We start from the raw sequence: 23,181 nt of genomic DNA, 5'->3' as shown, positions 1-23,181 counted from the left end.
CTTAACCACTGACTCTCCTTGTATATTAAAAATATAATTTAATTTAAAATATTTTATTTATACTCAGGTTTTCAGGAACATATCTCCCACATCAAGCTACCTTGCTTAATTAAACTTCAGCCACAATTTCTCTTGAGTTCAAACAATGCTGACAGAAAAACAGGCTATAATTTATTTCACTAAAAAAGAAATTTAATTTTAAAAAAGGCAACTCCAGAATGTGTTTATCAGGTTCATCTCCTCAACTCACTGGATTTTTTTGTTGGTAGAGTAGTAGGGGTGGTAGTATTTTGTTTTGGTTTCATCTGGGGTTTTCCTTTTCTGTTTAAAGGTGCATTCACGGCCTGGTTCCATTTTCCGTGACCCCTCATCAGCTCTTCCCAGAAAACGCTGGAAAAGAGAAACACTCTCTAGTCACGACATGAAGAACAGGGGTGTTGACATCCATGCTCTGCCACATGGACCAGGGAGTAGAGGGCACTGGTCTGTAAACAGAAAACTCAGAAGCACTGAGGGAAGCTAAGGATGGGGACAGAAAGAAGCAAAGAGCTTCCCAGGCCCATCCACACAGTGTTCCAGTCTCTGGGTTCTGGTCTGTAGCTCAGCTGTAGCCCTGCAGAGATTCCAGGAGACAACCCAAAATCCTTTCAATCGCCTTTCATGTGTGACTGAGTTCACTTAGATCTCTCTTACTTGTAACCAAGAATCCCCTAACTGACAGCAGACTCCATGGTCTTTTCTGTTGACAGTTTTCAAAGAGACAAGATAGAAGCCTGCAGGAGGCAGAGGGAACCCAGCAGGGTCTACAAGTCAGAGGGAGGCAGGCAGCGCCTCAGCACCTGCACTGGTAGCAGTGGCTGAGCAGATGACTGCCTGCACCCTCAAGCATCCTCAGCAAGCCACCTGAGGTCAGCCCCTCCAGTTAACCAACAAGTAACGCCAGGCTCAAAGGCACGTGAGCTACTCCCTACCCCACACCCCTGCTTCACAAGAGAACACCATCACAAAGCACTGTGCCTTAGAGCAGAGCTTCCCAGCTGCCAGAGAGCAAAGCCAACCCAGAGAAACAGGGCCACAACACCTCTAACCCACCGAGTCAACTCCCATGCAAAAGGGAAGCAAACCCCAGCTTAAAACCAGAGGACATCCATCAGACAGAGCATACTGATGGTTTTTACCCATACATTTTGTAAACAGAGAAGAAACATCCACTATTTCTTATGTACGTCAAAGTACTTGGTGAAAACATGACCCATTGTGACAGTCACACAACTGTGAAAATGGACTGTCACTGAACTGTACACAATCTAAAGAGCTACAATGGTAAAATACCACAATTTTACCACAATTTAAAACAACCACAAAAAAACATGATACATCAAGAGTCACAGAGACAGACTAAACCCCCCCACCCTGTGACAAACACCACACCATGGTGTTAACTGCAACAGGCATGTAAATAACATGTCCCCTTACCCCGGGCAACTCAGGACAGAATTGGGAGTGACCTGAGAGGTGGTCTGGGTGGGGAGAATAGAGTCATGGTTTGGGGGAGGTGGGAGTGGGGACTGCTGAACCCAGGCCGCTTTCTCCTAAAATGAGGAGTGATGGAAACTCCACAGTCTATTTCCCCCACCTCCTAAGACCTGATCAGCACGATCTTACTATTTCTAATTCCTACGTATTTCAACATAAACTCCTCAGAAGTCACTGCTGGTTTCCTATCAGCCACAAACAGATGGCAACCCAGAAGAGTCCTGTTCCCATTATGCCAACCTGGCGGGAAGCTCACCTGCCACCACCTGAAACACTGATCCCTCCCACCTGCACACAGAAGGCTCCCAAACACAACTCCAATCCCGCCCAGATGCCCACTGATCAGCGTCCTTAAAAGCAGGGGGGAGTCTCATTACAACTCCACTAATTAATAAACATAAAGAGGGACCACATCGCATCCTAATATGATTACAGGAGACTGCAGCTTTCGTTGCAGTTCCACTCTGCAGTTCAGGCTGGTTCCCGGCCTGATTGCACTGGGACGGAATCCAGTTTTCTAATGTATCCATATGTATGAGAATCAGAGCAGATCTTACTCCACCAAACCTGGAGAAAAACCTCTGGAGATGCTAAAAGTTCAATTTCAGACACATTAATACATCCTTAACACTTTATTTACAATGAAAGCATCCAGCTTGTTTTTATAACTCCAACACAGACTTCTTAGCTGCAATTTTTTTTTAACTTAAATGATCAAACACTAAGAGAATGCAAGACTGTTCACAAATTATGCCTAAATTAGAAAACAGGAGAGCTGCCTCTGTGCATGCAGCATGTGTACATACACACACACACTATCAAGGAGGGAGAAAAGGAAAAGTAGATTGTTTACGTCATCAGACTCCAAGCAGAGATGCTCCTCTGTGTTTTGTGGACGCATGTGCTAATCACCAGGGCCTTAACCACTGACTGCTCCTTGCCTGCTCAGCAAATCAAACAGGACTCTTTGGAATGTTAAGCCAAGGTTTTCTTTAGTAGCGGCAGCTTGAATGAACTATAGCTCGCGGTTCTCCTGCCACTCTCCAGTAATGAAACCCTTCAATGGCTCTGCTCCTGCAATAAAGACCAAAACCTTTAAGCATGGAATACAAGGCCCAGCACAAAATGGATCTCTTTCACCAAGGCCTGTGCCTTTCCTCAAGGAAGCAATCTCTGATCTTCTGACCAGATCAACTCTCTTCACAATTATGAATGAATGAAACACCGTGTCTTTCGGTACAAGTAACAGATAATCTCAACTCAGGTTGCCTTATACAACAGGGAAATTTACTTCACACAGACAAGAGGGAAATTTATTTCACACAAGAAGTCCAGAAGCAGTGGGGGCTGGGCTCAGGAACTCTGCTCTCTTCTCGGCTCTGTCCTCTCCCCAGCACCAGCTTCACGTTCAGACTGAAGCAACACAGTCTGAACATTCAGACTCCAGGCACCACATTCAGCCAGGACCATGCTCAGAAGAAAAGGACTATCTTTCCTAGCGTTGTCATTTTAAGAATGAGACGTTTTCCAGAACCTCCTGGTAGAACAGAACTAGGTCTCATGCTTATCCCCACAGCAGTCACCAGCAGTGAGCGGGACCAGCATGACCAGCTGACACAGACCAGGACGAACCCCTGTACCGGGACAGAGTCATGCAGATGGGGTGGGTATCTGAACAAAGACCAGATCCCTTACAAAGGGAAAAAAGGACAGGGGCAGCTAGTTACCAGTCTGAGAGATATGCCGGTTGTCACCAAGAAGACACCGCCACTGGCCTCGCCCACCGGTGTCTATAACACCAGTGCCAACAGCCTGGAGGGGAGGCCACAGGGCAGAAGAGAAGAGATGCAGGCCTTTCGATCAGCAGGTGCGGACTTGTCTCAAGACTTCTGCCTAGCAGTTACAAGGCCATGAGCATTCCCCCAGACCTCAGTTTTCTCATAAAATGAAAAATACACGCTTAACCTAATGTGCAGGGTTGCTGTGAAGCCCAGACAAAATGGCTGATGTAAAAAAAAAGGCTTTGTAAAAGCAATGACTGTAACTAAAACTCACAGAAAAAGTAACAAGCCATCAAGAAAAACTCTGAGGTGGGGAAGGTGTGGGGAGGCTAATTCTGGCCAAACTGAAGCAGGTATAATCTACTAATGGACATATGCTTTAAAAATTACACTTCTATTGATATACTTGTGACCTGGGTGGAGGTTTTCCAACGTGACCTACTGATTTTTCTCTAAGAGTTGAGATAGAATAGAACAACTCTACAGAGAATGTCAGGAGTCCGCAGAAAGCCAGCTCAGGGTACTCTTCTCAGCTTTTCTTTGATTTCTTCTCCTCAAGCATGCATGGCAATCATATTCTCACTGCTTTCTAAATCGAAAGGCAGGGTGGTGGTGTTTCACAAGTCAGAAAAGCCTGAGAAAATGTGCTTTCAGTAAGAAGAGGGGACTGATTTGAGTGCACCGTAGAAGCCAGAGGTCGCCCACGAGAAAGCTCAGCCCAGCTCACGTGAAGGCGTGTGTCGTGATGCCTATAGATAGCAAGTACAGAGGCATCTAAGGCCTCCCTGCTCATGCTATTTTTATCAGGCAGTGTGGGCATGGAATCACCCAACACAGCTTGTGTTCTACACCTAATTTCCTGTCTGCCCTCCCCACCTCTGACTTCATTCATCTGTCTCCACTCACAGTGGCGTAGAGATGGGCGAGCAAGCCCCATAGAGTCTCAAACCCATCTAAAGAGTAAAACATGTTCGTCTATGCCAACCACATTTTTTTCTCACTAGATACAACACCATTTGGGCAATAAAGTTAGAAGACCAGCAATGCCTAGCACCACAATTCTGGAGGATGAAAGCGTGATATTCTGGGCTTACTTTGATGTTGAGGAACTTACGATTCCTCATGGTGAGGACACCTTTCTGAGACTTAAAAAATTCAACAACATATGATTTTTCACTCCAGTCCAGGCAAAAGAACAAGGTAACAGTGTGAGAGCAAAGACATTCTAGGGAATTGCCATGCAGGGAAACAGTGTGGACAGTTTCAGAGGTATTTCTATGCCCACATGGCCATACAAATGCAGAAGACACTCCCAAGACACATGCTTCCTAGGAGCAGGTGTGTTTGATAAGACTGACAATCAAGAATATCTTCTCTCGGGCTTCCCTGGTGACTCAGGGGTAAAGAATCCACCTGAAATGTGGGAGACCTGGATTTGATCCCTGATTCAGGAAGATTCCACATGCTGCAGAGTAACTGAGCCAAGGTACCACAACTTCTGAGCCTGGGCTCTAGAGCCCGGGTGCTGCAGCTACTGAAGCCTGCACACCGCAACTCCAGAGTAGTCCCCACTCACTACAACCAGAGAAAACCCACACGCAGCAATGAAGATCCCGCACAGCCAAAAATAAACTTTTTAAAAACAGAATAATTTCCATCTAAATTGTGTGTGTGTCAAAGAATTCTGTGAACCATAAAGCTGCCACAGTTCACACAGGTGCAGTGTCTGGAGCTCACCTACTCCACAGAACATACTGCCATGTGTGGTCCTACCTCTTCAAAACTGTCCCCTCTTAAGCAGCGTGGCACCCTGGGAAGGATATCAGTGAAAACACTGGTGCAACTGGAAGGAAGTCTAGAGCTTAGGTTAATGACAATGCACTTGCACTGATGTTAACTTCTTCATTTTGGCAAATGTTCTACAGTTCTATAGGATGGTAACATCAGAGGAAGCTGGGTGAAGAGCCTGAGGAACTCTCTGTACAAAGTATCTTTGTACCTTTTCTGTAAATCTAAGATTATTATTTCAAGATTAAAAGCTTAAAGTTTAAAACACCTGACTGCTTTATTAAAAGAAAGAAAAGGACTAGGCAAAGACTTTCTAAGCAAATGATCAAAGCAGAAACTATGGAAAAAAGATAGATTTGACTACATAGACAATCTGAACTTTTATACATAAAATGTACTGTGAACAGAGTTGGAACTGAAAGGCAACCAAGAAAGGAGGAAATCACTGATACACAAGAAAAGGGAAACACATACAGAACACAGTAAGGTTTTTAATTAAAAGAAAGAGAAGGCCACATGCCCAAGTGCTCCATCTGCTGCAGCTGCTTTCACACAACTCAGATCCGTACGTCCAAACTCCAATCTGGGCTCCTTAGACCACATGTTTCCCCCATTCCACCCACCACCTCTGACCACCCCACCTCCCACACCTGGGGGCTCTGCTGTAGAAAGCAGAACTTCAGTGCAGCCTTCCCCATAAGCAGTGAACTCCGCTTAACTTCTTAGACCACGCCCAACCAAAGTGCCCTTCTAGAATCCAAGACTCTTTTCTTCTATGAGCCCAATATGTTAAGGTTACCTACTTGGTACCCATAATAGTGAAAATAGGTCCATTTTCAGATACCAACCTATCTTAGTAATCTTTTGGTTGTTGCTATTTTTGTGCTTTTAAATTTAGAGAAGGGGACTAGAGAATTTGAAGAAAGAATATATTTCTTTCAAGATGTCCCCAGGACTCCCCTGGTGGTCCAGTAGTTAAGAATCCACCTGCCAGTGCAGGGGACACAGGTTTGATCCCTGGTCGGGGAAGATCCCACATGCCGCAGGGTTCTAAGCCCATGAGCCACAACTACTTGAGCCCACATGCCCTAGAGCCCACGCTCAGCAACAGGAGAAGCCATTGCAATGAGAGGCCCTCGAACTGCAATGAAGACTGAGGACAGGCAAAAGTCAATCAGTAAGCAAATTCTTTTAAAAAAGATTAAATAGTTAAAAATAGAAAATAGTTAAAATAGGTCCTCACATATGCATAGTTTATATTATGTCAGAGTTAGAATCATATTAAGAATTAATTTAAATCATATTATCGTATTAAAACTAAGCAAAAAGAACACTGAAGTTTCACACATAAAGCAGTATAAAGGTCAAGAAACAAAATACTTTTCTTATAACAGTGTGACCATGATTAAGACCACTAGATAAAAATTCAGGAGCTGCTTTCCACAGCTGCTACTAAGATGCTCCATCCTTTGGAGAGAGCTCAGGCTGCGCTGGGGTGAAGCCCTCACTTCAGCCGGTGAGTAGCACCTCGCCCAGCAGTCCCCTCAATACTCGCCCACACCGTGGCCTCTGTCTTGGAGCTTGCCTGCATCTACTCGGCCCTCATCTTGCACAACAAAGAGGTGATGGTCATGGAGGGTAAGATCAATGCCCTCGTTAAAGCAGCCAGTGTAAACACTGGGCCTTCCTGGCCAGGCCTGTTTGCAAAGGCTTTGGCCAGTGTCAACATTGGAGACCTCACCCGCAAGGCAGAGGCTAGCGGGCCTGAACCAGCAGCTGGTGCTCCACCAGAGGGAGGTCCTGACCCCTCCACCCCTGCTGCCCTGGGTGAGAACAAGCAAGTAGAAGCCCAGAAAAGAATCTGAAGAGTCTGACCATGACATGGGTTCTGGTCTTTTTGACGAAACCTCTTTAGGAACACATATAATAAAAGGCTGAGTTCTTTGCAAAAAAAAAAAAAAAAGAATTAGGAGCTATATGTCTGCATCCCAGTTGATTATATTCTCCAATATAATTCTACTATACATTGATATATAACCTTCTGCAGACTTTCTGTTGCCCTACTTACCTAGAATTTCCTATGCTATGAGATGGTTCACTTCTCAAAATAACACTAAGTACTTAAGACAGTGCTTAAGGTGAGGTAGATACAAAGAGAGGAGAAGAATTAAACTCAACCTTAACTTCTGGAAGCTCATTCATGATCTAATCTATGAATGAGTCCAAGCCCCTCAGCATGCCTCCTTCCTCAGACATTTCACCTTGGGTCCATGTTACTGCTCATCACCACCAAAAGAGGTTCAACTCAAACCAAATGTGCTAGTCATTTACCATCGAGTAAAAGGACTGATGATAACTGCCTAGAATTAAAAAGATGAAGTAACTGGCTTAAATTGACCTCCAGTGATTGTTGGTACCATTCGTGACAGTGCTTACCTCCCCTCCACAAAGTTCCAGCTGTCTTGCATACACCAGTGAAATAGCTCCGTTCCCCAAAGCCAAGCATGTGCATCTTCCTGTGTCTCGCAAAAAAGAGAAAAACTTCACCATCTGAACACAGGAGAAGGACAGCCAAGGAGTCTCCATTTCTATGACCATTAATCAGCGGAGACCACCATCATTCGCAAATCACAGACAGCAAAGAAAGGGAATGGGGAATGGAAAATTCTGAAAGAGATGGCAAATACCAGACCACCTAACCTGCCTCTTGAGAAATCTGTATGCAGGTCAGGAAGCAACAGTTAGAACTGGACATGGAACAACAGACTGGTTCCAGATAGGAAAAGGAGTACGTCAAGGCTGTATATTGTCAGCCTGCTTATTTAACTTATATGCAGAGTACATCATAAGAAACGCTGGACTGGAAGAAACACAAGCTAGAATCAAGATTGCTGGGAGAAATATCAATCACCTCAGATATGCAGATGACACCACCCTTATGGCAGAAAGTGAAGAGGAGCTAAAAAGCCTCTTGATGAAAGTGAAAGAGGAGAGTGAAAAGTTGGCTTAAAGCTCAACATTCAGAAAACAAAGATCATGGCATCCGGTCCCATCATTTCATGGCAAATAGATGGGGAAACAGTGGAAACAGTGTCAGACTTTATTTTTGGGGGCTCCAAAATCACTGCAGATGGTGATTGCCGCCATGAAATTAAAAGACGCTTGCTCCTTGGAAGAAAAGTTATGAGCAACCTAGATAGCATATTCAAAAGCAGAGACATTACTTTGCCGACTAAGGTCCGTCTAGTCAAGGCTATGGGTTTTCCTGTGGTCATGTATGGATGTGAGAGTTGGACTGTGAAGAAGGCTGAGCGCTGAAGAATTGATGCTTTTGAACTGTGGTGTTGGAGAAGACTCTTGAGAGTCCCTTGGACTGCAAGGAGATCCAACCAGTCCATTCTGAAGGAGATCAACCCTGGGATTTCTTTGGAAGGAATGATGCTAAAGCTGAAACTCCAGTACTTTGGCCACCTCATGCAAAGAGTTGACTCATTGGAAAAGACTCTGATGCTGGGAGGGACTGGGGGCAGGAGGAGAAGGGGACGACCCAGGATGAGATGGCTAGATGGCATCACGGACTCGATGGACATGAGTCTGAGTGAACTCCGGAAGTTGGTGATGGACAGGGAGGCCTGGCGTGCTGCGATTCATGGGGTCGCAAAGAGTCGGACACGACTGAGCGGCTGAACTGAACACCGTTTCTGAACCATGGGTCACTCCTGAGGCTTCTCTACTTATTTACAATAAGTTTATTACCTAAATTCATAGAAAGCTGACAAAGCACCTCATAAACATTACTGTTTCTATGCATACTTCTGTAAAGAAAAGCATTTTTAGCCTAGGAGGGACCTACGATGGAGGGTACTTAAGGTTTCTCTATCCCTTTGCTTGCACATCAATACATATAAGATACAAGTCCTATTCACTTTGTGCTTGCATGCTAAGTCACTTCAGTTGTGTCCAACTCGTCATGACCCTATGGGCTGTAGCCCACTAGGCTCCTCTGTCCATGAGATTCTCCAAGCAAGAACACTGGAGTGGGTTGCCACTTCCTCCTCCGGGGGATCTTCCCGACCCAGGGAGCGAACCTGCGTCTCTTACATCTCCTGCATTGGCTGGCGGATTCTTTACCACTAGCGCCACCTGGGAAGCCCCCTATTTACTATACTGTATCACAAAATTTTTCAAAACAACATTAATGAGTTGATCAAAAACCTAAAGAATTCTATTCCATACAGCACTGTGATCACGCAGCTTGTTAATCATCCAGAAAATGTTCAGTACTGATGAGTTAAAATTAAAGGTTGACATAATTAGATAAAACTGAATTATGGCGATAATTTGTGGACTTCATATATCAGCACTTTGCCCTCCACTTATAACAGAGATCTGTCTGGGCTGTCATGGCTGTTTAAGAATGGTCAGGAGGAGGGAGATGCAAAATCAAACACAACCAGGATGCTGTAAATTCAAAAAGATTGGGAACTGATGCTCGAGTAAGCCACAGTGGATAGATTCTGGGCAGCACCCCAATCCGACACAACTTAATTTATTCCCAAATCCCTCAGAATCACTGTTGGGTGAGGAATCAAAGCAATGTGTATACCACTTACACACTCACTCCATCCAAGTATTAAAAATTATTACTATTGGAATAAGCAAACTGTGAGCTATCTTTTACTAAGAGTTGCTGTGTTTTATTCCAAACATTTCAAATATTACAGAATTTCATCATTCAGATAATCAGAAAATTCTAAAAAGTTAACCTCCTACATAGGAAGCACAGACTGGGTTGCTCATTTCACGGGCCATGGGTTTCTCATTTCTCATTGCCATCTTTATGGCATGCACAAAAATGAAAAGGATTCAAACTATTGGTAGGCACTGGAAAACGTGACCTGAGTTAAGCCACATTCACCCACCTACCCGTCCCATGAGCCAACCTCCTTAAACTCCTTTCTTTCAGGTAAGTTAATTCCAGGTATGACTTTTTTTTAAGGCATTCTTATATATGACAGATGTTAATTTTCAGATGTTAAGACAGACACAAATTTTCTGATGTTTTAACATTTACATACGGTAACTAAAATGTCAGCTGAAATGTCAGCTCTGGGTGTGCAGGCTTTTCATCCACAGCATTAGCCTAACTTCTTATCATGCATGTTCTGATATTCTATCCGCTGGAGCTGAATTTGCCCATCCAGCTAAGGGCTGTCTGAAGCTTAAGAAACTGATTTATGGGTGAAGATGAGCCTGTATATTCTTAGCATATGATACCATCACTACTGATCAACTTTTCAGGAATATTAAAACTATTCCAGTACTAACCAGCATGTCCTCATGGAGAGGACCTCGTGGAGGGCCTCTGACGACACTATTTTGTCACGGCTATCACTGACAGTGCCACGTGTTTCCCCAGGACAGTATCATATACTCTCAAAAGCTAAAGATGAAGGAAAGCTAAGTATGGGGACAACAACACAGTATTCAAAGTCTGTTCTACATAAGACTCTTGATTTCTCTTGCCAGAGGCTAAAAATTAACAGACACACATCATGTGTAACTGCCTCGGAAGTCTAAACTAATCTTCCCTTTATTGTTTGCAAGAAACTAGTCAAAGAAACATTCAATTTGGATGAAAAAATTCTGAACCCAGTGACATTTGTCTATATATAAGTAGAATTTGAAAACACTGAGCAACACTTTTAGAAGGCAGATACCAAAGAGCCTGTAGAATTGAGTGTCCCAACTAGTAAAACGCTTGGGATCAATAGCTGAGACTTAAATGGAAAGGCTGAGGCTGTCATAAAAATTATTTCTGAAAAAGGCCAACTTCTTAGTCTTAATCAGACATGAACAGATCTCATACAACCAAAACTTTAACCCAGGACCTCTACCATGCCCATTCCAAACAGGGAGGAAATGTCCAAGTATTAAGACTACCAAAAGAGAAATAGTATAAATAACTGTAACAACATAATAACTTATATTATGCATTTCCAAATCCTTTCACATCCATTAAGGTCTAAATTAAGTCTTTAATTTTTAAAAAGTGAGAACTTGTGAATCTTAAACTGTAGTGTGTGTTAGCTTTCTCAAAGCTCTTTCCATGTTGACTGTAATTGTGCTTTTGATTAAAAATACTAACAGTGAGAAAGATGTTCAAGTAAGGCTATATTATCTGCACAGACCTCTGCACACCTACAAAATAATTTTCTACACTCTACAACCTACTATTCCATTACTACTGGAGGTTTTCGATAAACACTACTTTTCCATTCTATTCTAAAACTACTCTTTCTCTGAAAGGTGGGTATCCTTGTCACCACACAAATGCAAAGACTTCTATTTCTGCTTGCTGACATCAGAGAAATATACTTGATCTTGAATTAACCACATTTAAAGGGAAAACAGCATCATTTTTTAAATCCATGAATAATCCAAAATTTTAATTTTGACCCATTATTTTCTATGAAAGACAGAAATCAAATAGAGTTGATCCACTTGTTCTAACATGACAAAAACAAAAGCTAAAAGGAAAAGAAAGACCAAGTTTATCAGAGTTTGTAGTCTTTTATGCAGACGTAGTAATTAATTCAATGTTTCTGATCAAAGAATGTATGTAATTTTACCTGAATGGGTGGTGGTGGTTTAGTCACTAAGTCGTGTCAGACTCTTGTAGCCCCATGGACTGTAGCCTGCTAGGCTCCTCTGTTCATAGGATTTCCCGGGCAAGAATAATGGAGTGAACTGCCATTTCCTTCTGTAGGGGATCGAACCTGAGTCTCTTGTGTCTCCTGCATTGGCAGGCAGGTTCTTTACCACTAGTGACACCTGGGAAGCCCCACTTGAATGTGAAGCAGGTGTCTATCTCCTTGTCTTCCTGGAATCATCCCTTTCTTTATTTTTTTTTAATTTATTTTTTATTTTACTTTACAATTCTGTATTGGTTTTGCCATACATTGACATGAATCCACCACAGGTGTACATGCGTTCCCAAACATGAACCCCCCCCTCCTCCCTCCCCACAACATCTCTCTGGGTCATCCCCGTGTACCAGCCCCAAGCGTGTCGTATCCTGCATCGGACATAGACTGGCGATTCGATTCTTACATGATATTATACATGTTTCAATGTCATTCTCCCAAATCATCTCACCCTCTCCCTCTGAGTCCAAAAGTCCCCTATACACATCTGTGTCTTTTTTGCTGTCCTGCATACAGGGTCATCATTGCCATCTTTCTAAATTCCATATATATGTGTCAGTATACTGTACTGGTGTTTTTCTTTCTGGCTTACTTAATCGGCTCCAGTTTCATCCATCTCATCAGAACTGATTCAAATGTATTCTTTTTAACAGCTGAATAATACTCCATTGTGTATATGTACCACAGCTTTCTTATCCATTCATCTGCTGATGGACATCTAGGTTGTTTCCATGTCCTGGCTATTATAAACAGTGCTGCGATGAACACTGGGGTACATGTGTCTCTTTCAATTCTGGTTTCCTCAGTGTGTATGCCCAGCAGTGGGATTGCTGGGTCATAAGGCAGTTCTATTTGCAATTTTTTAAGGAATCTCCACACTGTTCTCCACAGTGGCTGTACTAGTTTGCATTCCCACCAACAGTGTAGGAGGGTTCCCTTCTCTCCACACCCTCTCCAGCATTTATTGCTTGCAGATTTTTGGATTGCAGACATTCTGACTGGTGTGAAGTGGTACCTCATTGTGGTTTTGATTTGCATTTCTCTAATAATGAGTGATGTTGAGCATCTTTTCATGTGTTTGTTAGCCATCCGTATGTCTTCTTTGGAGAAATGTCTATTTAGTTCTTTGGCCCATCCCTTTCTTTAATAAAAAAGCACCCCAACTTACCTTTGATTCAGTTAAGTCTCTCAGTCCTGCTGATTCTTTGCAACCCCATGGAATGTGGCACGCCAGACTTCCCTGTCCATCACCAACTCCTTGATTTTGCCCAGACTCATGTCCATCCAGTCGGTGATGCCATCCAACCATCTCATCCTCTGTCGTCCCCTTCTCCTCCTACCTCCAATCTTTCCCAGCATCAGGGTCTTTACCAATGACTCAGTTCTTCGCATCAGGTAGCCAAAATATTGGAGTTTCAGCTTCAGCATCAGTCCTTCCAATGAATATTCAGGACTTATTTCCTTTAGGATTGACTGGTTTGATCTCCTTGCAGTCCAAGGGACTCTCAAAAGTCTTCTCCAACACCACACTGTAAAAGCATCAATTCTTTGGCGCTCAGCTTTCTTCACAGTTCAACTCTCACATCCATACATGACTACTGGAAAAACCAAAGCTTTATATATACAGACCTTTGTGGGCAAAGTGATGCCTCTGCTTTTTAATACGCTGTCTAGGTTTGTCATAGCTTTTCTTCCCAGGAGCAAACGTCTTTCAATTTCATGGCTGCAGTCACCATCTGCAGTGATTTTGGAGCCCAAGAAAATAAAATCTGTCACTGCTTCCACTGTTTCCCCATCTATTTGCAATGAAGTGATGGGACCAGATGCCATGATCTTAGTTTTCTGAATGTTGAATTTTAAACCAGCTTTTTCACTCTCCTCTTTCACTTTCATCAAGAAGCTTTCCTACCTTGTTGATTCCTGGACTCTAAAAACAAGTTCCATCTTTGTGGTGCTGTCAACTTCGAGCAACTGACAAATTACCTAACAAGGACGATCATATTCTCTCCAGGAAAATGAAATCTTATGACACAAAAATGAAATCACTGGGTGCTGTCTTCTAGACCATGGCACCTGAAACAGATTGCTCACTAAGCAGTCCCTGGAGCCTAGATTCTTGTAGGTATGATTCTTGGCCTCCAAAGCCTAGTTGTCCAGCATTTTCTATGCCTACAGTTCTGTAACCTCCCTTTTTCACTCAATAATTTATAATGGGCATCTTTCCAGACTGGTTAATACAGACTTATATCATTATTTTCAATGCATGCAGAGTACTCTAATCAGTTCTTTACTCAGATTACTTACGAAATAACTGCACACGGTAAATAGTTCTTACTATGTACATATCTTTGTTAACTTTTCCTATTATTTTTCAGAATAAATTCCCAAATATGGAATTGCTGAGTTAAACGCAAATTTTATGTTCTGATACATAACAGTTACTATTGTGGACTTCCCCTGTGGCTCAGATGGTAAAGAATCTGCCTGCAATGCAGGGGATCCAGGTTTGATCCCTGGGTCAGGAAGATCCCCTGGGGAAGTGCATGGCTACCCATTCTAGTATTCCTGCCTGGAGAATTCCATGGACAGAGGAGCCTGGCGGGCTGCAGTCCATGGGATCACAAAGAGTAGGACATGACTGAGTGACTAACACTCTACACTCTAAGTAGCTATTTAGAATGAGTGCATCAGTTTATAAATCTGCATATAAATCTGACCAAGAGTACACACTTCCTTCATTTTCACCAGCACTGAGAATTACTATCATCCTTATTCCCATTCCAAACTGGGAAATGCCCAAATATTAAGACTACCTACCAAGAGGAGGCAAACCAGAAGTAATCATAATAATATAATACCTTATATTAAGCTATACCAAATTGTTGCACATCCATTAAGGTCTAAATTGAGTCTAAATTATATTGCGGACACAATCATTGAAAAACGGTGTCTTAGTTGGCTCAGATTGCCATTAAAAAATACCATAGTCTGAGGTGGCTTAAACAACAGAAACTTATTTCTCACAATTCTGGAGGCTGAAGATGCCAAGGTAAATTTCATTTGAGACTCTTCTCTTGGCTTCTAAGTGGCTGCCATCTGGCTATAGGCTCAAATGACCCCTTCTTTGCACATGGTGGGGGTGGGGAAGGAAATGTTGCAGAAAGGGTTAGTGAGCTCTCTGGGTGTCTGTCTCTTCTTATAAGGGTACTAATCCCATCATGAGGGCTCCATCCTAACCCTAATTACCTCCCAAAGGCCCCATCTCCAAGTACCAGCACACTGGGGGACAGGGTTTCAACATAAGAATTTGAGGGAGAAACATTTGGTTTATTACAAATGGTATCTATTTCTGCTTTTTTTTTTTTTGGCTGCAATGCATGGAATATGGGATCTTAGTTCCCCAACCAGAGATCGAGCCTGTGCCCCCTGTATTGGGAGTGCTAGGAAGTCCCTTATTTTTGCTTTTAATTTCATTTCTTTAATTACTAGTAAAATTGAACATTTTAATATATTTATTGGTCATTTACTTTCCCTTCCCTTGGAACAGGAAGAGTACAGGATAAGCCTGGAACATTTCATCACACCAGAAAGCAAAAAAGCTACTACAAGCCACTGGAGGTGTGTTGTAAGGACTCGGAGCCAAACTGAATACGTCTATCTGACTAGAGATATGGCAATTTGAGTATCAAAAGGACAGTAACTGAAATGAACTCAAACACGTCATATACACTAAAACAGAGAAGTTCATAAAGATCTTCAGAAAAAGAAGAGAAAAAAGAACAGAACCCTCCTCCATCCCCACTGGACAATGTCAGGGAACCAACACATGATTTTAAAAAGTGGTATGCTAAGGCGCTTCAGTCATGTCCAACTCTTTGGGACCCCATGGACTGTAGCCTGCCAGGCTCCTCTGTCCATGGGATTCTCCAGGCAAGAATACTTTAGTAGGTTGTCATGCCCTCCTCTAGAGAAACTTCTCAACCCAGGGATGGAACCGGGTCTCTTATGTCTTCTGCATTGGCAGGCAGCTTCTTTACCACTAGCGCCACCTGGGGAGCCCTAGAAAGTGGTAAACAAAGGGAAATAAATCTTCCTATACTTCCCTGGTGGCTCAGAGGTTAAAGCGTCTTCCTCTAATGCGGGAGACCTGGGTTCGACCCCTGGGTCAGGAAGATCCTCTGGAGAAGGAAATGGCAACCCACTCCAGTATTCTTGCCTGGAGAATCCCATGGACGGAGCGACTTAACTAACTACAATCTATAGGGCTATACAATATACAATCTATAGGGATTCCCTCATGGCTCAGTCAGTAAAGAATCTGTCTACAATGCAGGTCGAGACCAGGGTTCGATTCCTAGGTCAGGAAGATCCTCTGGGGAAGGAAATGGCAACCCACTCCAGTATTCTTGCCTGGAGAATACTATGGACAGAGGAGCCTGGCGGGCTACAGTCCATGGGGTCTCAAGAGTCAGACATGACTTAGCAACTAAACCACCACCACCACCACCACCACCACCACCATATAACCTATACCTCAGGACAAGTCTTCCATATACATCATCACTATATTAGGTGGGAAACAAAAACATCACCTTCATCAGCTGCAAATTTCAGAAAGATACACCATATGTCACTATACACGTGGACGGGAAATTACAGGACCCACCAAGGATATAATGTACATCTTAGCTTTATCCCCCACTGTTCCTATATTTTTAAAGGTACTGAGCACTAGAAAAACAATTAATCTGATTTTGTTTTCATTAAACAAAGGTATCTATAATTTTCAGTGAGAGCTCTTGGATCATCATGAAAGCACCTTGGTTGCTAACGTTCAGTGTTAAAATTTAGAATGTTTATAAACAAAATGTTATTTATATATATATATATATATATACACACAATGGAATATTATTCATCCTTAAAAAGGAAGTAGTGGATGAACCCTGAGAACATGTAAAGTGAAATAAGCCAGTCACAAAGGGACAATTACTGGATGATCCCACGTATATGAAGGACCTAAAGTAGTCAAACACTTAGAGAAAGAAAGTAGAAGGGTGGTGGTCAGGAGTAGGGGGAGGAGGAGGACAGACTAGGATGGGAAGTTAATGGATACAAGTTTCAGTTCAGGAAGATGAGTAAGTTCTAGAGATGCTGGTGGTGATGGCTGCACAACAAGGTGAATGTACTTAATGTCACTGATCTTACATTTTAAAATGCTTAACATAGTAAATTTTATATTATGCAATTTCATCACAAAAAACTTAGAATGTTTAATATGTTTAAAAGTTTAGTTGACTAAATTAACATTATCCCAGCCAAATTAAAAGACACTTGACGTTTGAATTACATAATCCCTGCAGTCTCACTAAGGGCAAATGTACAATTGGGGGAAAGCTTTTGGTAATACTGATAATACTTCCCAGGGTCCTAACTAGGAACCAATGAAATAACTAAATCAAGACATTTTATAACAGAAGTTTTACTGAGTTTTTTAATGCATGTGATAAACCACATGCACAGTTGGGTCAATCTATCTTCAGTCTTTCTCCATCTACAGAAGAGAACAGGAAAGAGTCTATAACTGATATTGTAAATGCAGTGAAACAGATGAAGAACAATGTCCAAGCCTAGCCCTGTGCACGGTAGGCACTCGAAAAACCTTTTAGAAATCCGGATATTCAGTGAACCTTCAGCAAGATCAAAAGACCACCTGGCACTTCTCATTCAGTCCTCAAGACCACCACAGCAAGAGCGTTGAAATGCATCCTGAAAGAAGGCTGCTGTTCTTTCCTTACTGGAGAATCTCAGCATCAATGTTGTATGGTTCAGTGTAAAACAGGTTTCATGAACCATGTATCCTTTCATGGATTAAAAAAAAACTTTTTTCCAGAATTTTGGTGGTGTTGCTCATTAAGTCATCTCTGACTCTTTGCCACCACATGGACTGCAGCACACCAGGCTCCCCTGCCCTTCTCTATCTCCTGGAGTTTGCTCATGTCCAGTGCGTCAGTGATGCTATCTAGCCATCTCATCCAATGCCACCCCCTTATCCTTTTGCTTTCAATCTTTCCCAGCATTGGGGTCTTTTCCAATGAGTCACTTCTTGGCATCAGGTGGCCAAAGTATGGAGTTGTGGTGGGTAAAACATAAATAATCAAACTGCCCACTTGCACAGCTCCATATGAAAACTAGGAAGTTCAATATGATACATCTTTTCTAAATGAAGTCAGTTCTAAAATAAACAGTAGTAAACTCATTACTATTTCTCAGTCACAGGAAGTAACTGGCTCTCTACTCTTCTCCCAGGTATAAAGCTCCACTGTGTTTTAAAAAAAAAAAACAAACCCCTATATATCTCCCTATATCCCTAACTCAGAATTACATACTTCTAACTCTAGAGGTCAACACTTCCCCCAGCACATGGAAACACTGCTACTTTCACAGCCCTTACTAAAATAGAGCACTTAAAATTCTCCAAGGAAATTCACATCCTCCAGCCACTCTCACACAAATTAAGTACTATGCTATAATTCAGGAACTAAACACTAGATTTTGCTATACAGATTTATTCATATACTTACGTGCACAACAGTAAACTGTCAAGAAATAAGAAGGGACGGCTGAGATCCCCTCAACACAAGCAGTGGCTATCACTGTACCATGTTCAGATCAGCTTCCAAACCACCCGGCCAGATCGGCAGTCCAGGAGGCCGCCTCTTGTTTGCAGCGGCTAGATGCCAAGGTGCCCTGTCACTTCACATCAATCCCAACCCCAAACCCCAGCAAACAGAGCTGCCTGGCTCCAGAGGTGAGCATCCTCCAGGGCCACAGCGCCACTCCCAGTGGCCCTGCCTGCAAGAACTCAACTCCAAGGAATGGATACCTGAGACACAACGCTAAGGGACCCCCAGGTGAATTTTCACATTCTGCAAAACCTCAATAACAAATTATTTTCCCTGCCTTTTTTTTTTTTTTTAAAGAACCTGCCCAACTAGGTATCCTTAAGGTGCTGCTGCACTACTGCAAAATACAAAGAGGAGGAGAGCCCTCAAGGGGGAGAAACCCAGGGCCGAACTCCCTGTAAAGGGAGTTGACTGTCCACAAGGAGAAGTGTTTCAAGACTTTCTGATCACCACGGCCCTTTAGCAGGTAAGTCACATCCGCCCCCGACAGGGCTGTGTCACCCTAATTTCCTTCCACAAGGCGAGAACCTCACCTTTCCAACCTTGAAGAGGTATGACGAGGAAAAGTAAGACACCTCTCCCTACTAATGGTCCAGACGGGTCAAACTTCAGAGGCGGCATCCTGCACTTTGTTTTTAGCGCAGGCAAGAGGGGGAAAAGGGTTGGCGTTCGGAGCGGAATCCCCGTGATTTGCCAGAGGAAACGGCACCGACCAGACAGCACACGCGCCAGCCTTTCCATGCAGCTGCCACGACAGGTGACCGGGCCGCTTTGCAGACTCCCCCGCTCGCTCGGGGGGCTCCACGGAGGTGGGGGGCGGGGGTGAAAGGTGGGCAAGAGGCCGGGAGGGAAATCCACTCGGTTCAGACGCCGGGGAAGAAGAGGGGCAGCACCGTGTCCCCGGGGGAAACCGTTTTAAGGGTTTTCTGTCTCCACAATTAAGGGGGGGGGATGGCTCCAAGCCAAACGCCTCCTGATTTACACACACACACACCACACACACACACTCACGCGCGCGCGCACCCAGCTCCTCTATCGCCCCATTTTTCTGAGACAACTGAAACAAAGGCTCAAACCGCTAAACGGCAGCCAGCGCCGCCCGGAGCCCGGGTGTCGGCCACCGTCTCCTCACCGCGCCCTCCGGAGAGCCCACGGCGGGGGCCCGCCCTCCGCGCCCCGGCCCTCCCGCCCGAGGCGCCCCGGCAGAGGGGCCAGGCCGGGCGCCCCGAGCGCCCGCCGCGGCTCCCGAGGGCGCTCCGGCCGGCGCTCGGGGCCCGCCGCCTCCTCCTCCTCCTCCTCCTCTCGAGGGCGGCAGCGCCCGGGGCCGGGACGGCGGTGACAACAGCCCGGCGCCCGCCTCACCTCCGGGCGCCGGTGGCGGCGGCCCCGCGCTCCTCCGCGCCTCTCCGCCTCCAGCAGCCCCGCGCCGCCGCCGCCGCCGCCAGCCGCCTCCCCTCAGCGTCTCCGCCGAGTCTCCGCCTCCCTCAGCAGCCGTTGCCGCCGTTGCCGCCGCCGCCGCCGCCGCCGCTGGGCCCGGCTCCGCGCCACGTGACCGCGCCACGTGACCCGGCGCGGCTGGCAGGCACCGCCCCCCGGCCGGCCTCGCGCCCTCGCGCGGCCCCCTCCCGCCCCCCACCCCCGGGGACCCGCGTCCCGCGTCCCGCGTCCCGCGTCCCGCCCGTTGACGCCCGCCGGCTCCCGGCCGAGGGGCGCCGCTGGCGTCGCCGGCCTGGCCTCGCGTTCTTCGGCCGCCTACCTCCAACGCGCGGAGCCCCCGTCTCCGCAGACTCGCCGGCCCCCGCCCCTCACACTCACGGGCGCTCCCTCACCTCACACGCACCCCCGAACACCCCACCGGCCCGCACACTCAAGCCCCACGCACGTGTCACACTCGCACATCCCGCAGCCCGCGTCCCTCCGGCAGCCGTCACACCGCCTGGGCAGCAGTGAAAACAGCGGGGACCTAGTCCAGTCTGAACCCGGCTCCCTTGAGGGAATCCTTCCTAAGCCGGGAACGGAATAGGTTCGGGTGCCGTCTCAACTTCATTTGAGCCGGACGTGGATGTCACACTCGGTCTGGAGTTGAAAGTCTCTAGAAAGCGCACGTTGCTTCTTGCAGGGAGCCACCGTCTGTCTCCATGAAAACAGCCACTGAAGTGCCTTTGATGGTGATGATCTCGGAGATATTGTATCTCTTTTTTTAAGTGAGTCTTATGGGGAAAAGACTGGATAGCTTCATTTTAACTCGCACAGAGAAAAAGCATCCAGAGCCTTTCCCCACCTCTTAAATTGATGTCCTGCTAGGAACAGAAACTTGATACACCTGTCCATTTTCCATCACGTACCCATAAATAGCGTTGATGGTTGTGTGACTGTTCACGTATGTGTAGCTTTAAAAAAAAAAAAAAAAGACGAGAGTGGCATCTTTTCTCTCTTTATTTGAAGCTTGCTTGCGTGCATAGTCTGCTCAGTCATGTCCGAACATGCCCTATGTAATTAAATGCAGCAGCCAATCTTTACAAGCCTTCGCCGCTTTCTTCGATTTTTGCCTATTTGCCAAATTTTTCAAATCAGCTTCAGCTTTAAGAATTCTGGCGTCTGTGATTTTCTGGTTGTCAGAAAGAAAAGAAGGGTTGGGCTAGAGTCTTTAAATTCTGAAATTCCGTGCCTATGATTTCACAAATGTTGGCAAGTGCTGCCCAGATTGTTTTAAATTTTTAAAAGTTAATTTTTAAACAATATTTGCCCCACGATCATATACACATAAGTAAAATGTGTTCAAGAGAAGTATGAGCATACACATTTTGTAACATCTCTAAAATTAATTTTGAAACCTTTCAGAAGTAAAGCTACATTTAAGTCTTAGAATACCTTAAACATAAAAGATAATACTCATTCAATGAAATGAGTATTATGCTTCAACTGAGGGCTAAATTTTATACTGAAGTCTGTGGAGGAACCAAAGGAAGTATATACAATATGGCCCTTACTCTCAAAATGTACAGACTCTAACCAGAATTATTTAAAATATATACATTTTTTAAAAGTCTGTTTCTCTTTCTCACACACATACACGTGTGTGCATGCATGTGTGTGTGCACTAACTTGGATCAGGCAGTCAGGACCTGGAGAAAATTCTGAAAAATATTACCCTGACTATTAGACCTTAAAGAATTAGCCAAAGGAGTAAAGATGAAAATATGCAGTTGAAGAACTTGACTTAACAAATGCAATGTCTGTAAGAGTCTAACAATGATTTAACATACCATTAAGACTGAACAATGTGCGTGTTCTTTCTTCTGCAAAATGAAAAAAATATTAACATTGAAAACACTCTTGTCATAATACTATAGTTTTCCTTATGGCTCACATGTGCAAACTCTCTTTTATGCAAGTACTGTAGGCACAGGTACAGCCAGCTCTCAGCAAAACTGCAAAGGCTCTCAGGCCTCACTTCCACCTCCATAGTTTGCCACTACTTGAGCAGCGATATGAATGGTCTTCGAAGCAAGTATCTTCGTAGAAGTCCTGCTTCTACTGCTTAGGAACAAGTGTTAACAAGAACAATATGCTTAACACTGTTTCTTTAACAGGACATTCAAGTAACAGCATCTACCTCACAGGGCTGCTAAAAGAATTAAATAATTTATGTAAAGTACTTGGTATAGTGCCTGATAACATAAAATAGGTACTCAACCCCAAATAATAGCTCAGGTTTATTAAATACTTATCACAAGCCAAATGCTATGTCTTGTTGGTTCTTACTGTCCCTTCTGCTGCCTGTCACTCTGGGTGGGTGTCCTTCGTCTTCCTGCCCTTCCCTCCACCAGGCCCTTCCCTATTCCCTCTCTCTGCCTTTTCAGGATGAAAATGGCTTCCTCAAGACGTTTGAGAGGAACTTCCCTGCTCGTTCAGTGGCTAAGACTCTGCACTCCCAGTGCAGGGGGAACTGGATCCCATATGCTACAACTAAGTTTGCAGGCCGAAACGAAGACCTGGCGCAGCCAAATTAATTATTTTTTAAAAAGACATTTTAACTTGAAGGCTAATTTACAGAGGTCTATTGAATCAGTTGTAAATCAGCATTTTAGGCTTAAAAAATATTTCAAATTTTTTATGAAAAATTACCTATTATTTAAAATCTGAGGCAACTGGGGGCAATTAAGAAGGAGATTTGGCAATAGGGACCCTACCAATGGCCTTTGGAATCCACTGATCCAGCAATTCTCATCTTATTGTGCTTAAAATACTTTTAAATATTAGACAATTCGGCAACACACTTGAAGAAATTAAATCAATCCCTGATAACTGTTGAATGATAATTACTAAAGGAAAGCTTCTCTCCTATGATATTCGTGATTATGACTCTGCTAACTGGCTGTCCTTTAGCTCTAGGTTCAAGTGTGAGATAAACTTCTTACTACCCTGACCAAGTACCCGCAAGTTTTGAGAGATACATGACCTTTCTTTGAAAGTTATACTATCCTTGTACCTGACTTGGGTCACACAATGAGCTTAAAACTCAAACTGGATCTGATAGGCTCTGGTATCACTCTGGCAACTGGGTGACAATGTAAATATTTTACACTCATCAGTGTTTGGCTGTGCACCCGTGAAGGAGTGCATGGCTAGTGTGATGGCTGAGCACAACTGTACTGGTCCAAGGCTGGGCCTGATGACATA

At 44.3% G+C, this 23,181-nt stretch overlaps 2 protein-coding genes across 2 annotated transcripts in view; one reads left to right on the top strand and one right to left on the bottom strand.

Moving 5' to 3' along the window:
* TULP4 (TUB like protein 4) overlaps nucleotides 1-19,969 on the bottom strand; it is a 201,652-nt gene extending 181,683 nt beyond the window's left edge. The window contains exon 1 of the mRNA XM_040238900.1: nucleotides 19,861-19,969. The gene's annotated coding sequence lies outside the window, so the exon portion shown is untranslated. The remainder of the gene's footprint in view (nucleotides 1-19,860) is intronic.
* On the top strand, nucleotides 6,695-6,970 carry LOC120862797 (60S acidic ribosomal protein P1-like). The gene has a single exon (XM_040238901.1). It carries the CDS (start codon nucleotides 6,731-6,733, stop codon nucleotides 6,968-6,970), a length of 240 nt encoding a protein of 79 aa, XP_040094835.1. The 5' UTR covers nucleotides 6,695-6,730.
* Nucleotides 19,970-23,181: the final 3,212 nt, after the last annotated feature.

Source organism: Oryx dammah, unplaced genomic scaffold (assembly GCF_014754425.2).
Source record: "Oryx dammah isolate SB20612 unplaced genomic scaffold, SCBI_Odam_1.1 HiC_scaffold_4, whole genome shotgun sequence".
Classification (NCBI taxonomy): Eukaryota; Metazoa; Chordata; class Mammalia; order Artiodactyla; family Bovidae; genus Oryx; species Oryx dammah.
The sequence above is the reverse complement of the archived record's forward strand: the minus strand, read 5'-3'. Positions and strand labels throughout refer to the sequence as shown.